This window comes from Pelmatolapia mariae, linkage group LG5 (assembly GCF_036321145.2).
Source record: "Pelmatolapia mariae isolate MD_Pm_ZW linkage group LG5, Pm_UMD_F_2, whole genome shotgun sequence".
In the NCBI taxonomy this organism is placed as follows: domain Eukaryota; kingdom Metazoa; phylum Chordata; class Actinopteri; order Cichliformes; family Cichlidae; genus Pelmatolapia; species Pelmatolapia mariae.
The window spans coordinates 5,900,786-5,917,257 of NC_086231.1; the positions used below are offsets into that span (position 1 = coordinate 5,900,786).

At 38.6% G+C, this 16,472-nt stretch overlaps 1 protein-coding gene across 2 annotated transcripts in view; it reads right to left on the reverse strand.

Moving 5' to 3' along the window:
• LOC134626912 (potassium voltage-gated channel subfamily D member 3-like) overlaps window positions 1-16,472 on the reverse strand; it is an 83,753-nt gene that overhangs the window by 12,682 nt on the left and 54,599 nt on the right. For both annotated transcript variants that reach the window (XM_063472807.1, XM_063472806.1), the window contains exon 3: window positions 6,559-6,721. In XM_063472807.1, coding sequence (XP_063328877.1) covers window positions 6,559-6,721 — 163 coding nt within the window. The remainder of the gene's footprint in view (window positions 1-6,558; window positions 6,722-16,472) is intronic.

Below are 16,472 nucleotides of genomic sequence, written 5' to 3' on the forward strand. Positions count from 1 at the left end.
TCACCACAGTACCTGTCATGGTCCTGGGTCTGTGACTCAGTGTTTTGATTTTGTATTATTATTTTTAGTAGTCTGTAGTCTCTTCTTGGTTCATGTTTACTAGTGTTTTGGGTTCTGTATTTCTTGCTCTTAGCTTTTGGTCTCTATGCCCCTCATGTTACTCTGTGTTCCCTTTGTTCTGTCAGTGTATTTCCTGCTTTACTTTGAAGGTCTGTGTCTGATGTTAGTGTATTGAGATTGCATCCTCCTTGTCTTGTCATATTCATTAGGTTCAGCTGTGTCTCTCTTCTGTGTGTAGTTTCCTCCTTGCCCTCTGTGTGTATTTACAAAGTGTGTGTTCTCTTGTGCGCGCCACTGGTCCATCTGTGTTAACTCCGTGTTTTCTCCCTGTGTATCTTATCCCGTGTTTGCTCTGCTCTCCGTCTCCTTCAGGTTTCAGATTTGTTTGTTTGACCCTTAGTTTTTCCAGTTCAGGTTTTCTTAGTTCTAATAATTTGTTACGCTTTTAAAAAAAAAGATACAACATCTATGTAGTGTCATTGACTTTGAAAACTCACATTGCTTCCTTATGAGAAATTAATTTTCGAAGGCATGTTTCATTATAATACAAAAGCCTCAACCTTTGGACAGATGGCCTCACATTATCTTCAAGCAATCTTTTCATATGATTCAAGCCATCTTGTAATCAATGCACAAAAATGTCCACTGTTACTGTGGCCAAAAAGCTTCTATCTTTATCCATTATTCCAAAAAGTCTCTGCGTACATGTTAGCAAGCTGCAGTTTTACTCTAATGTTCATTTTGAATAGAAAGAACTTTTTAATGGCAAGCTTCACATGCAGGTTAAGTTTGTGATTCTCTTTCAGACTATAAATGCGTGCATGCTAATAGCAACAGGTGCAAGCATTACCTGCACATCCTGTAATGAAATCTTACATTATCCGAGACTTCTAGTCTAGCCCTAGACAGACTGGCATTTTTTCTCATGTTGTTGAAAATCTTTTCTACTTCTAGAATATTTTCCTTAGACTGGAATGGTTAGTTTTTTTGACCTCAGTGCCAGATTCATAAATATCCCAAAGGTCTCAGGAAGCTCTTTAGATGTAGGCATGATGATGCCACACATTTCAATAACAAACAGAATAGAAGACACTGGATGTTTGGTGTCACATATCATTCCCTAAGGAGAATCTTACAATTGGCACCCAAGCTGAAATGTGATTGATCTGTTTTACCTTCATTTAACCAGGAAGTTCTACTGAGATCAAATTTCACAAGGGATTCTTGACCAAGGTAGCAAACATTAAATACAACCTCTACAACATAATATATGGCATACAAATACCCACAACATGAAGCGTAAAACACAAGAGAAAAACACCCACAGCTCTAATTCCCCATATTCCCTACAATGCTTTTAAATTCACTAGTGGCCTCTTTAAGCTTAGGTCTTTCTGAAATTTTATGTCATTTATATATTCAAATTATGAAAATGATTAAACATTTTCTGTGTTTTTCATACAGCTTTAATCTAAAGGAGCTGTTTCAGAGTTGGTCATATGTTTGCTTGTTCAAATATGTTGAAAAAGTCCACGGAGTTCAATTGATATACTTTACTGCTTTATTTCGTGACCTTAAGATACTACTGTAAAATAAAACTGAAAACCCCAGACATGATTAAAGTCAGAGATTGACGATAGAAAAGATAATTATTCATGTCAATTCACTGTAAGAGAATGTGGAATCCATACAGCTACGTCTGAATGTGTTATTTTTATGGCAAATGCACTCAAAGCGCTTTATACAGCATCTCTCAATCACACAAGCACTTTCTAACATTCTCACTCTAATGAATGCATTGTGAGCAGCTCGAGGTTAAGTATCTTGGCCAAGGATACTTTCACAGGCAGACTGGAGGAGCCAGGGATAGAACAACCAACCTTCTTCTTAGCAGATGACCTGCTCTGCCTCCTGAGCCAAAGCCACCTGAATAAACCTCATTCTTCTATTAAAGTATAAAAATTTGGATGAAAGTATCAAATACTTGATACTTTGTTATTCTGATACATCATATACCCTCCATAAAAAAAAAAAAAGCATGATACTGTAGAAGGGGAGGAGAGGTTACGTTAAAAATCCCTCAAAATCCCAAAAGTTGAAATTCACTAAACTCAACTTTAGAAGTAAATGCCTCCTAAAGGGTGATGAATAAGTATTTCATGGCTGGGGAAGTTCTTTAAGAAATTACTCTAAAGTTTGGTGTGCCCCGAACGAGCCTCTTCAACATCCTGACTAAAACCCAGTCATGATTGTGGTGATTTTACTTCATCGGTGGTCTCAGTTGACCGCACAAATCAGACCTATATGCTCCAACATTACCACCCACAGTCTGACAGTCAGACAGCAGAAAGGTTCAAAATGTTCACCTCCAAGACAAGTGAGCCTTGAAACTACTGCTATATAGAGCCCTCTTCCTGTTTTTTCTTTCTTCTACCCCAATCAGACCACTCTCACACTTCTTCCTTCTGCTTCCTCTGTCTTCTTTTTATTCCCTTACTCTTTTTACTCTTGTCAGACCTCCATCCCTCTTTCCTCTCTTGCTCCCATCGTCTTGTTTTGCCCTCACGTCTCTGGTCTCAGGACTTTTTTCCTTAACAACCTGCCATCTCTCAGTGTGGCTCCACTTGACTTTGCTGTCCCATTACCGGTGTGACCTCAGTCCATTTACTGCCTCGACACTTATCGGCACTCTGACTGCACTGTGCTGCAGTGCTGATTTGCTGAAGGAATAAAAGAGGAACCTGTCTTCGTCCTCTGCACGTTTGGTTTTCAAATTATTGGGGAATTAGGAACATTAGTATCAGGGCAGGGGTTGTTTCTGTGGCTAGTTATATCCTCAGTGGGTTACTGAACTTCAAGACAGACTGTACTTTGCACTGAGGCATACACTCCAGTAGTTAGTAGGCAATAACTATCATTAAGCCCAATTTGGTTTCTCTACTTTCTATTTAATGACTGAGAAGCTACGATGGATACACGAGAAGACCTTTTTGTAAAATCAAATCCCCTGATGACTACATAATTGTAATAGGAACCGAGAGCAGTGTGTGGTTATAGAAGAATGAAGACGAATGAGATCTGGAGTGAAATGGGAGGCCAGGAGATATAAAGTAATAAAAGGAAAAGGAATTTTTGAACAGAGTTAACAGATATTTCCCCTTGATTTTTCTTCTTATTGTTTTAAGTTATATTAAAGGCAGAAGAAGAAGAAATTACTTTATTAGATCAAAAATAGCTCACTGGGGGACACTATACAAAAACCATGAGCAGTAGTCCATAATTTTTTAATATTTTGCTGGATAAACAATGAATTGTTTCACTGGTTTATTGAAACATGTGCCAGCATATATATACAGCCATCTTTATTCTTCAGTACAGCCTGAACTCTCACAGGGAAACCTTCGTGTAGTCTTCAGGAATACCCCCAACCCCCCAGAACATTTAAATCTCTTGGCTGCCTTTTGTTCCCAGACTGTTCTAGCTAATGTCAGGGTTCAGGCTCTGGGCATGCTGGTCTACGACTGATAGTGTTGCTTAGTTTTTCTGCCCAGATCCCCAACACCACCTTTGACAAGGTCCCCAACACCACTTGCTGAAATGCAGCTGCAAACCACGACAGAGCCTCTGCTGTGTTTAACAGATGACTGTAGACACTCTTGTGCTTCCTTTGTACATATTGACAATCATTTGAAACAGACAAAATAAACTCAGCTATGTTACAACCTGTTTCCTCTCCTGCCATTATCTTCTGAGTACAAATTGTGAGTCTCCTCTTGTCCTTTGTCATGTCCTCCTTCATGGTCGTGTGTCCTCCTGCTTTGTGTTTCCTGGTGTGTAGTTTTGCATCTGCATCTGGGTCTGTTTTTTTGCCTGCTACATAACTGTCATATGTCAAGAAGAGCTTCTTGACAGCCACCCTTCCACCATTTCTAATGAGGCTTCGGTGAACAGTAGATGGATCAATTGAAGGGCCAAATGCATCTCTCAGGGCTGGTGTCGGTGTCTTGTGCTATTTTCTAAGGACATGACTTTGACATACTGTTCATCTGCTCTTTCAGGCCTGCCACTTTTTCTTTTGTCCTCCACTTATGCACTTTTATCATTTTTTTACCGACACACTGCACACTAAATCATCTAAATAGCAAAAACACTATTTTATGCTAATTAACCATGTTGTCTTTAGCATTTTTTAAATAGATTTAACTAAAGAAGTAGCAAGAAATTATATATTTTTGGGATAGGCTCTTGTTTCTTGTGCCTAAAATTTATAATCTAGAACTAGTTTTTGTTGCTAACGTGTATTATGTGTAAGCACAACACTGGCTCATCCCTTGAGTTAAGTGCCTTTTTTCTGCTTGAATGATTCACAGGTCAGTGTTAAGAGGCTTAAAAAGCAAAAACATTCTATCTGACCATTTTCAGAGGAAAGACTGGACTGAAAATGAGTGAAAAAGCAGCCAATGACCAAGATAAACTAAAGCTTCACAAAAACACCAACGTGTGTGAGGGATATTATTGTTGTGTAATAGGATTAAATCCATTAAAGCCATGACTAAATGTAGCTTGTCATGTTGAAATACCAGAACAAGTTAATTTTTCATTTCCTATTAACTGCAAGGTAACAATTTTTTTAATACATTACCAAGCCCAGACCTACTTTCTTTTTTAAAATCTGTTTTATCTATACGTGACTTACATTTATGCTAAATTACTATATTAAAGCCACCTATAGACCTTAACTCTAATTGCTGAATCAGATTTCTTTCTAAGCACGTTGGCACTTCCGTGTTTGCTTACATTTTGTTGTCCTGTCCGTTGTTTCAACTTTGAACATTAGTTTTTAAGCCTTTAAGCTTTTAAAATGTGAATAATGGTTTACTTGCATCAGGGATTTCTATTGAGGGAAGATCCTCAACGACCACGGCAAAAAGCAGCAATAAAATGTTATTTCTTTTTAATTATCCTTTAACAGCTTAATAATGTTTTTGTAAATTAATTCCTCATTGAGAGTGGGCTATGTTTCCCAGAGAGCCTCCTCACTGCTTTAATAGGCACTATAAGCCTGAAAAGCATCAAAAAGCTAAAAGAACTTCATTAGTGTGAAGAGTTTATGGTCCCTTTGTGGTCTAAAAATGTTTTACAACCACTGAAAGATGATATCTAAAAAAAAAAATCCTTCAAGATCAATATAAAAGCAACTTGCACAACAAATGCATGGGAAAAAAAAGCTGCTGGGTCATGGAGTATATTTGGTCAGCCCTACTGTCAGTCGCTGTTGCTTAGCAACAGTACGACCATGCCCACTTAAGCATGTCAATATCAAAACAATAGACATTCTGTCAATGAACAAGTAACTACGCATCTGTTATGAAAGTGTTACAGAAGAAGTACTGCAGAGGTTGTATTTTCTGTATACCACATCAGTGGGAAACAGTGTTTTAAAGTAGCAATGACACAATAAAATAATTTAGTGCGTCATATTTTTATGAAACATACACAACTGGGCAGCCTTTTGAAAATATTATGAAACCAGATGTAAGTACACAAGGTTTTTCTTAATTTCTTGAATGAAAATATTACCGAGACTGACTGAGGTTTGATCTAACAGGATAAATCCAACTTCACCGGTTCACCAATTCATTGCCTCTATCAGACCTATTTTACTCAGAACTGAGCCTCACTGGACTCAATAAAGGTGCGAGAGAGCTCATGCTGTTGTGTTTGAACTGATTGAAATCAGTATATTAATTAGAAAACCACCCATCTAGGATTCTAATATCAGTAAGGATTCAAATCACACTTTTCCCTCCTCAATTAGCTATCAGCAGCTGCTCTCTAACTTAATAACGCTCTTATCTAGCCCCATAGAAAGGTCAAGCCTACTGGGGGAATTGTAGTGAATGGCTGGCTAACATTTGGTACTTAGTGTGTGTCTAAGAAACACACAACTTGTGTGTGAGTGTGTCTAAAAGTATGTTAAGTTAATGTGCATCTGAAGGGCAACACATTTCTTGTGTGTATGATGGTGCTGAAAAATGTGGGATGAATTATGGTGAAGGACATTCATTCGCAAAGCAGTTGTACAGTTCCTAATTGGGGTCAGTCCCTTTCACCAGCTCCTTTTGTTAAAGTTGGTAAAATACCTGTGTGTCTTTCATATGAACGAAATTCATCTGTCATCAACATCTTTAAACTCACATCCATTATTTTAATGATGTGAATAAAACAAAAGGACCTTCAAAAGTTTTTTTTCCCCATTTTAGAAATAACTATTAGTACCCGCACATCCAAAAGTTTTACTCAACATTTCATCCTCCCATTTATTCTCATTAACTTAATAATGTGTCATATTGCACTACAACTTTGGCCTTTTGAAAATAAAGAGCATGCACTCCTCTGGTAATATGTGCACACGATTTAACACAGCCACTGATTTCAGCCACACATATTCCTTGTTGTCCCTGTCAAAGCACATGAGATAAAGACACTAACTTGTACCTTCTGAGCACGCCGTTTATCTGCTCTCTGGTTCTGGTGGTAGATGCGGCTGAAGTTGGAGACAATGACAGGGACGGGCAAAGCGATCACCAGGACGCCACTCAGGGAGCAGATGGAGCCAAAGATCTTTCCAGCAATTGTCTTTGGCACCATGTCCCCATACCTACAAAAGGAGATAAATGAGAAAGGTTAGGAAAAAGATGAACATTGATGCATAGTTTCAAATGCACTTTACGGTGTAGTTCTATGCACCTGTTTTAATGTGTTTTGAATATGTGCATGAAGAAACGAGAGTGGAAATGCCAGCAGAAAAAAAAGAAAGAAAGAGAAGAAAACACTTTGTATAAAAAGTCCTTGCTCTTTGACTGATGTGAAAAAAAGCTGGCATATTAAAAGAAAGGCTATAGTTTTTGAATACACTTGACATTGTGGTGCTTGCTTCTGCTACTGTAGACAAAGCAGCAATTCACACTGCCTGCCACTCATCAGAAAGGTCAAAAAATACAGAATAAACACTGCAGTGGAAAACTGTAAGGACTCCCTTTTCAAGTCTGGACTTTTGTTACACATCACTATAGCAGAAAAAGTGGCATAGTGTTCTCACGAGCCAGAACAATGAATGAATCACCTTTATATAGGCTGCTAATAAACATTGCAACACAGTAAGACAGTCAAATTAAAAAAAACAAAACAACTGCTCATGATAATCTAAACTGGGAAACTAAACACTTGGAAAACACTGGGAGACCTGGAACATGGAGATACTGGGTGGGTAAACAGATGCTGTGACAACTGACCGGGGAAAACACAGACACACTAAGGGATGATCAGGGAGAAGGAAACACATGGGAACACAGCAGGAACAAATGTGCACACAGCGAGACAGGGGAAGCAAAACTGAAACAAGGCACATGAGACGAGGGACTGACAAAATAAAACAGGAAGTAGCACGCATACGACATGCAAGCGTGAAATTGGGATGGGGATAAACAAACATGGGAGCACACGACAGACGAAACACGAGAAAGAACATGGGAACAGGTAAGGGAGACAGAACACCGAGACATGACTGGGATGAGAGAGGGCAAAGGACACTGCGATGAGAGGGGGAGACACAGAGAGTAACGAACATGGAAACAACAGATTTAACATGGAAGATGCTGAGGACAAAACAAAAAGACAGGTGTAAGAAAACAGGAGGAAAACACTAGACAAGAAACACAGAGACAGGACTCAGGGAACAGGAAAATAAACTGATGACTGATGACTTAAAGTAACTAAACAAGAAAACCCAACATAAAAACATCCAGAAATAGGCCTAGTTCTCAAACTCAAAATGAATTTAGCAAAATTAAAAAGTCTAAAACACAAAATACTGGGTCACCGACCCAAAACCATGACAGTTACATCCTGTCAACGAGCTTAATGAAGGCCAAGTTTTTTTTCATGGTAGTAAATAAATAAGCAAATTCATTTTCTATTTTCCATTTTGTGTCTTAAAGAAATTTGCTCAAAACTGAATTATGCACCTTGAATCCAGTGCAATTACTAGCTCCGCATTGCAATTCTCAACCTTGAAAATTGAATTGTTAAGGCAAGTGCCAGAAACATTCTTGTCATGCTGTTGTTGCTTTGTCTGGAAGCTCTGCATATTTATATAATTTATCATTTAAAATTGTAGTTGTGAGACTCTACAGTTGTCACTGAGAATGGAAAATTGTCACTTTCACTAAAATAGTCGCTCGTGGCTAAAGTGGGATATATGCTTTAAACATGCAACTGATAAAACCTTTTAAGATGCAGTGATTTATTGAAACATGGGCAAACATAAATTGAAATACAGAATATAAGACAAAAACAAAGTCTGTACAATTCCAATAAGCTTGAAAGTCAGTATTTGGTATGACCAGCTTTGTTCTTCAACACAGCCTTCTTCGGGAAAAGTTCTCCAGGCTTCTGGAAGGACATTTGAAGCTCTTCTTTGGATATTGGCTGTCTTTTGGTCTGTTCTCTCTGAAGTCACTCTTAAATATTATATATAATGTTGGGGTCCAGGCTCTCAGGAGGCCAGTACATGAATGGTAGTGCTCCATGTGTGTGTTTTCTCTCCAGACACTCTATGCTTTTAAGGGATAGGCAGTGTTGGGGATCATTGTCATGCTGAAAAATTAAGTTTTCTCTAATCCAGCGTTTTCCACATGGAATTCCATGGTGGATCAAAATCTGACAGTACTTTTCTCTGTTCATAATTTCATCAGTTTTGATACGATCCCCACCATTTGCTGAAATGGAGATTCTATCTGTTATAGATAGCCGTAGACATTCACTGCTCTCCTGACCTTGGGGCGTATTGACAGTGACTTGAACCACAAATTTAAATTTTAGATTCATCACTCCACAAGACGTGTTCACACTGATTTTTTTTGTGTCTTGCTTGTGAGTAATTTGGCATTTCCTCTTTTTTTCCCTCAACAACGGTTTCTTCTGGCTTCGGAGATTAGTCAGAACAGCAGTATAACAGTGAGTGGTTTCAAAGCCATCCACACGGTTCAAATCCACTCACTGGCTGAGACCTTCTCTGTGGCGGCTAGCCGTTCTCCCTGTGGCTTCATGGGTTCCCCCAGGTATTCTGGCTTCACACTTCAACATGGATGTTAGGTTAAATGATAAATTAGCCATAGGTGTGAAGGTCTGTCTCCCTGTTAGCTCTGTGATAGATTAGTAACCTGTCACGGGTGTACCCTGGCTTTTACCCTACGAGAGCTAGGATAGGCTCCAGCCCCGTCATGACCCTGAACTGAATATGGGGAAGAAAATGGATGGAAAATGTAATCAGTGGGCGTTCCATTAATATGTAAATGACCTTGAGAAAAAAAGCAAATCTAAGATGGTCAATCTAAGATGTAAGTAGCACAACTAATGGGAAAGACAAGTTAAAGTAAGTGAGCTACAGCTAATTTTAAAGCTAAATAAACCTAGAATACCTCATGTAAAAATAAATCAATTCAGCTATAATTCTGAAAAATCTGCTTTTGTCATATGTTAAAAATAACACAACCAGTGCTAGCTAAAAGTCCTTAATCACATCAATGTTGCTGCTCTGAACCTTAACCCTGTCCTTGGCCACAAAATGAGTGGAAACAACATCACATGCATGCAGGAACATTAATTATTTCTGTCTTTACACTCATCAATTTTCAGATAAATTATAAATACTTATTATTAAATGAAAAAAGTACAAGAGTACTGAGCTCTGTACAGCTAAAGGGAAATTAGAAGTCAATTGTTCTTTCTTGGTCCATTACTTCTGGCCCCCCCAAAAACACACAGTATTATTACCTACTGTTAATATAAAAATGTCTAGGTATTTATTACTGATTTACTACATCAATAATATGTAGTTATATAATTTTGGACATGGCATTGTACAGAAGTCTTTGCTGCTTTCCCTTTCTTTGTTCCCTATTTTAATGCCTGTTGTCGTCTGCTTCTTTTGGGCCCCTGATAATTTGATTACACAGGTGAATGACTGCTGTGACAGGTGGACAGAAGCAGAAAGATAGGACCAGTGCTATCTATGTGGCTCAGACCAGGCATAACAAAGCCTTGCCAGTGGGATCTGAGGCGAGGAAGAAGCCAAGGTGTACTCTCTGGTGAATGCTGTGAGCCATGATGGCATTTGGGGCAACAAATTGATTTAATAACGGACTTCAAGGACGTGCTTGTAAGTTGGCGAGAAGAGACACAAAATCATCACCTGGAGAGGATACTTACATCGACTTTAAGTACTGTGACATGAAACGATGTTCACCAGTGTTTGCTTGTGCACTTTTTTTGTGTAAGAAGAAAACAGAGAGGACTATGCTGCATATAGTACCTCTGACCTTGGTCAACCCATTTACATAAGAGTCACTTAAAAAAGGCTCAAGAACCGAGTTGATTTTAATCCTCTAGGCTTCACTGGAACACTTGCACTTGTCAAAAGACCCTTTTTGCTTCCTCTCTGACTGTTTGGCCTCTTTGGCTCCCGAGTTTCCTCTCCACTGCATTCTCGACACCAAGAGACCTATGACAGGTAAGACCCATGCACTGTTGACCACTGGGCCTCTTGAGGGATGCTCTTTGCCTATCCACCTTTCTGACTCTTGTTTTTTGACCTAAAGCTTCCACCGTGGCCTGCTTTCCTCGCCGAAGAGCAGTATAATACCAGTCTTACCTACCTCCTGCTCGCTACCCACAGAATGAAGAGATGAGGGATTATCACAAACCCAGCCGTCTGCTCTGCCTGAGTCAATGCGTGCAGGTAGGGAAGACTATGTTTCTCAAATCCTAATTCAAAATGAGTTTCCATTTTTTCTCTACACAGTAAAGATGAGGACAGATGATTCAGACCAGAAATAACAGAAGTAATGTCAGAAATAATGATAAAAAAGAATTGAACAGACTGCTTTGACTATCTCCTTTTTAAATGAAAGATTTATTAACCACACTGAAATAAATTGGGAAAAACAAAGTCAATGTAGTCACTGCCAAGTTTAGTGATTTTGCAGAATTGCCATTAAAATTTTAAAATTCATTGTGCAATTTACAGTACGTTTGATTCATAGAAAAGGATGTGGTGATTTAAACCAGTTTCTAGAGTTCATGGTAATGAATTTTTAACACTGCTTTGGGCTACCTGCATGTATCTAAAGTAAAGGACTCAGTGGTGAAAAACCAAAGAATACTGAGCTTGTGTTTTATCCATCCCTGTCAAAATAGAAAACTTCAAAGGCATAGCAGCATGAAAGTAGGGGACAGGTTTAGCTATCATCAATTATGATGGCTCTCTATGAATTATTATTTATGTTCACATAAGAAGAATAATACATTTTTGTTGCTCTTCATTCACCAAACTGAATTTCAAACAGCTCTTTTTTTCTTTGAGGAAAACTTTCTCTCATGATGTTTCCTAGCAGGCAGGTTGACGCGTACTGCAAGCAGAGAAGAGTCAGAAAAATGAAGGATTATTAACAAACGATGGAGAGATGACCACAGGGCTTGTTGTTATTGTTGCTGAGTCCTGCTCCTGGCTGCCAGACAATGAGACAAATTATTTCACAGTTCGCTTCGCAAGCTGTCTGTCAGCTGATGAGAGACGACATTCTCCTGGCTGTCTCCGACTGCTTTGTTGTAATAATGTTTGACACTCCTTACTCGCTACGATGTGTCAAATATCATTACGACTGCGAACTGCATTACTGTGAAATATTCAAAACTTTGTTCTCTGCAGCGAGTTAGCTCACATCAGGCCGTCATGTTTCAAAGAGAGAGTGGTGCCTAAACACTTAATGAATTAAGGGTTGTGGTTACTTTTGTGCTGGCACCAATGGATTTTGACCTCGCTTTCATTATGGAGGCACCCCTTCATTCACAGTGATGACTGACTGCTGTGCAAAATAGAAACGTACTTTGTAATGAAAAGGTCCATTCTGGTGGAAATGTTTTTTTAAACTTGCTTCCAAATAATTGCTGATGATTTGACTGGATCAGTCTGAGGGTGAAAAATTATCTACAACCGCAGAATGTTGCATATCCTCATGTGCCAAAATGCTCCATAAGCTGCGTTTAGAACAATTTTATCTGTGTGTGTGTAAAAACTCAGCCACCTCATTAATTTGAATGAAGTCACTTTCTTCTTGTGGGAGATGGTGCCAATACTGTACAGAAGTTGTGCCTAAACACTCAAGGCTGCAGCAGATGAATTTGAAGGGAATGTATTATTTTTCCTGTTTACTCGTGTGATGTTCAGGCATAAAACAACTGCCAGCATGAAAAAAAAATCCTACCTAATGTTGCAGTATTATAGAGAGTTTTGGTGTTTGAATAACAGAACTGTAATTTTTCAGTCTTTTCTGACTGGATTTGTTCATATTTAGTTTTTCATATTCTTATTCCTAGCGCTACTACAAGGATAATTTAAAATATTTTATAGAGTATATCTCAAAGGTCAATCAAGAACTACCAAAGAACTTAGTATTTTCTCTCATTTGAATCCCTGTCTAGAGGAATCACATGACTCCAGTAATAAACAGTATATCAAAAATGTCATGTTAGGCCTCATTTACACAGGACTAGAGACCAGTCAGCAACACCTTCCAACCTTCGGTTAGGCCTAATATTTGTATTCAACCACTGCTTGGTGGTGCTTGCTGGTCGTTGCTGTCACTAGGTGAAAGTGGTTGCAAAAAAGGTGCTGCACCATCATTGCTTTGCTTACTGGCAGGCTACCATGGTAACATGTAGGTGGATGGAAGACGCTGACTTATCTGCCAAAAGTGGCAAACTACTCGCTGAGCGATAGTGAAACTTGGAAAAAGTGTGACACAAAGCTGAATGTAGAATGTTTGCCTTCGGTTACCGCATTTCTATTGCTGTAACTAACACATTTCAAAAGCCATGATTCACTTCTGCTTGGGGAGTACCTGGACAGTTTGCACAGAGCATGCACACTATGGGCAAACGCTGCAATCTGCTGACAAAAAAGCAATTGCAAGGAGGTTTGTGGTGCAGCACCATACACCTGTATCCAACCAATTTCACTTAGATGCTGCCAGTAACGACCATTCGCCAACTGGCCAGTGAATAGACATGTTTCTCCAGTGTGCAGCGGTAGCCAAGAGCCTGCCAAGCGATCTCTGTGGCCTAACGCTTCACAACCTATTTCTGAGATCATGCTGTAAACATAATAGTTTGCCAAGCAAGACAATTTAAAACACTAATGTGGCTGGACTATCGTAATTAACTTTTACTTGGTTATCCTAAAAACTCATTGAAAAGCCTTCAGTTCATCCAAAATACTACAGAGAGAGTACTAACAGGGACTAGAAAGAGAGAGCATATTTCTCCCATACTGGCTTCTCTTCATTGGCTCCCTGTTAAATCCAGAATTAAATATAAAATTCTTTTCCTCACATAGAAGGTCTTGAATAATCAGGCCCCATCTTATGTAAATGATCTTATAGTACCGTATCACCCCAATAAAACACTTCACTCTCGGACTGCAGGCTTACTTGTTGTTCCTAGAGTGTTTAAAAGTAGAATGGGAGAGAGAGCCTTTAACGTTTAGGCCCCTCTTCTATGGAACCAACTGCCAGTTTGGATTCCGGAGAAAGACACTCTACTTTTAAGATTAGGCTTAAAACTTTCCTTTCTGATAAAGCATAGGGCTGGCTCAGGTAACCTTGATTCATCTCTTAGTTACACTGCAATAGGGCGAGGCTGCTAAGGGCTTCAGAGAATGCATTGTTTCTTTTCACTCACTATGTGTTTATATACATTAATGCATTTAATTATGAATTATTATTAATCTGTGGCTCTCTTCCACAGCGTGTCTTTAATCCTCTCTTCCCCCCAACCAGTTGTGGCAGATGACCACCCCTTCCCTGAGCCTGGTTCTGCTTCCTGTTAAAATGGAGTTTTTCCTTCCCACTGTTACCAAGTGCTTTCTCAAAGGTGGTCATTTGTTAGACTGGGTTTTCTTGGGGTATTATTATAAGCAACTGTTGTTGTAATTTGATGCTGTACAAATAAAATTACATTAAAAAAACAGAAATTAACATGTCTTTACTTTTAGCATTTGAGACATGTATCAATTTCCATGGTTGTTTCATAAAAAGTTGCATACTAGCAAAGTTTCACATCTGAGTGGAGAAGCAGACTGGGAGATAGAGGGAAATGTGACAGCTGCAATTTCAAATGTTGTAAGTTATAAATCTCCTCACTCAATTATAATCAATTAAACATCCAACTCAGTCAGAAAAGAAACTTCCAAAGGTGTACAGGCCATGCAGGCGCTTATCTTCCAGATAAGCATTCATTTGAGTTTTTCTTCACCTGTTAAAATGAAATAAATCAAGATAAAAAGATAATCAGTGAACTGATCAGTGACAGGTTGACTAAATGGTGTAGTGAGGTACAAAACACAGCAGTACAACCTTTCTCTGGTTAATGGACATCTGCATCAGAAGGACTCATTTCCTTGCTTTGTCCTCCTGCCTCATTTTAAAATTAAGACAGTAGCAGGTGGGAAAAATCATTTATTTAGTCTTGTGTTTAATCGTTTGAAATTGCTTGTTTTGGACTTTATTAAAAGAAGCTGCTGTTGCTTCAGCAACGTGTGACAGGAACATCATGATCCAGATAGTTATGATGGATATAAAATCAAAGAGATTCGAATGGACAAGCTGCAAAAAGCCACTATTGTTGCTGAATGGCTTTGCTTATGAAAAGCAGACTTTGGCACAGCCAAACCTCCATTTGGAGGTCCAACATTGTTACAGCTGTGATAAAGAACATTTAAAATCATTATCACAAGAGGAAACAGGCCGAAACTAGTTCTTAATTATACAGGGCCTGTGTTATTCTTGGTTTGACAGTTTACTCCGAGCTTACACTTTAATTTATCATTCCTATTTTCTATTCATGAAGATTGATCACCTCTATGGGAGTATCTAGAAAAATACGCTGAAAATCTGTAAAACAACCATTGTTGCTGGTCATCAATCAGTGCACACACTCTCACATGGCCCACTCTTAGCAATGAAGCCAGCACCAAGTGCCAAAACAAAACAAGGAAAAACCCTGCAATTCTCGGAAAATTTCCACCTTTGGAAGCTCCTTTCAAAACCAAGTCACAGCTATAGAGCCACCAGTAAATAATTAAATAATCTTATCTGTCTGTCTGTGTGTCTGTCTATATCTATCTATATATACACCACACACACACCTCAAACTAACAAAACTCTGGTTTTAAATCTCTACAGCAAGAGAAGCAAATCAAAACCACCTGGAAAACACCCAACAGATGCAACTTATGAAGCAGTGGAGAAAGTGGCAGCTGGGCGGTCACTGAAGGATTCTAATACTACCTGCAAAGTGATGTAAATTGTTTCTAATACTGCAGCTGAAGTGATTCCCAGAACTGATTTAATGGACTACTCTAAACTAGCAGCATATAATAAATAAATTACACCTTGATGCTGGCAAGACTGCCAAGTCTTTTTATATTGTGAGAGGAAAAATTAAAGAGAAAAATGAACTTCAAAAATTTTAAAGCCTATTTTTAACTAGAACTCATCTCGGTGCTTGTAATGACACGGAATGCAGCACTTGGCAAAAAAGGGCTCTAAATTTGAGTTCATTATTATTCAAGAAATTCATTACACGTTGTAAACAGTGAAATGTCTCTGTTGTCCATCTGGAGCAATTAATTTAAAATTAACAAGTCATCTGTCAGCTTATAAACAGTTTTTCAGGTGGTTTCCATGGATGAAAAGACATATTTTATAATATAAGCTTATTTTAATTCCACAAAGTGAGACCGAATTCATTTTCTAGAATAAAGTAGCAATTTTGAAAGATAAGGCAACAGTGACAGCTATTATTACCTCATGGGAAACATTGTCTTTAAATCTGCCACATGCACATGTAAAGTTTTGAAAACAGTAATTTGGATGGATTATCCTTTCATGTCTTTAAAGGATTAACTATAACAAATTTATATAAATCTCCTGCACATTTGCTAAGCTGCTCAATCCTGATTGCTTTTGGTAAGAGGCACACGTTTGCTGTGTGACAGCGCAGGTTAACACAAGATCTCTGCATGATGTTTACATAATCTGCCTTGAATCTGAATAGCCCTAACAGTACGCTACAAGAATGAGTGTTGGATAATCTCATTGTAGATACAAGTACACAGCTTAGAGAATGTCAATCCACTTTGTCAGGCACTCCAACAATCGCCTAAACAAAGACACAATGAGAAGGCCCTCTTTCAAACACATGAAAGGACCAGAGCTTTGTGTTAAATAAAACAAACTATCCTGTCATAACTGCTGCACTGCGATAATTGGACACCACCTGGAGGCTGGTGT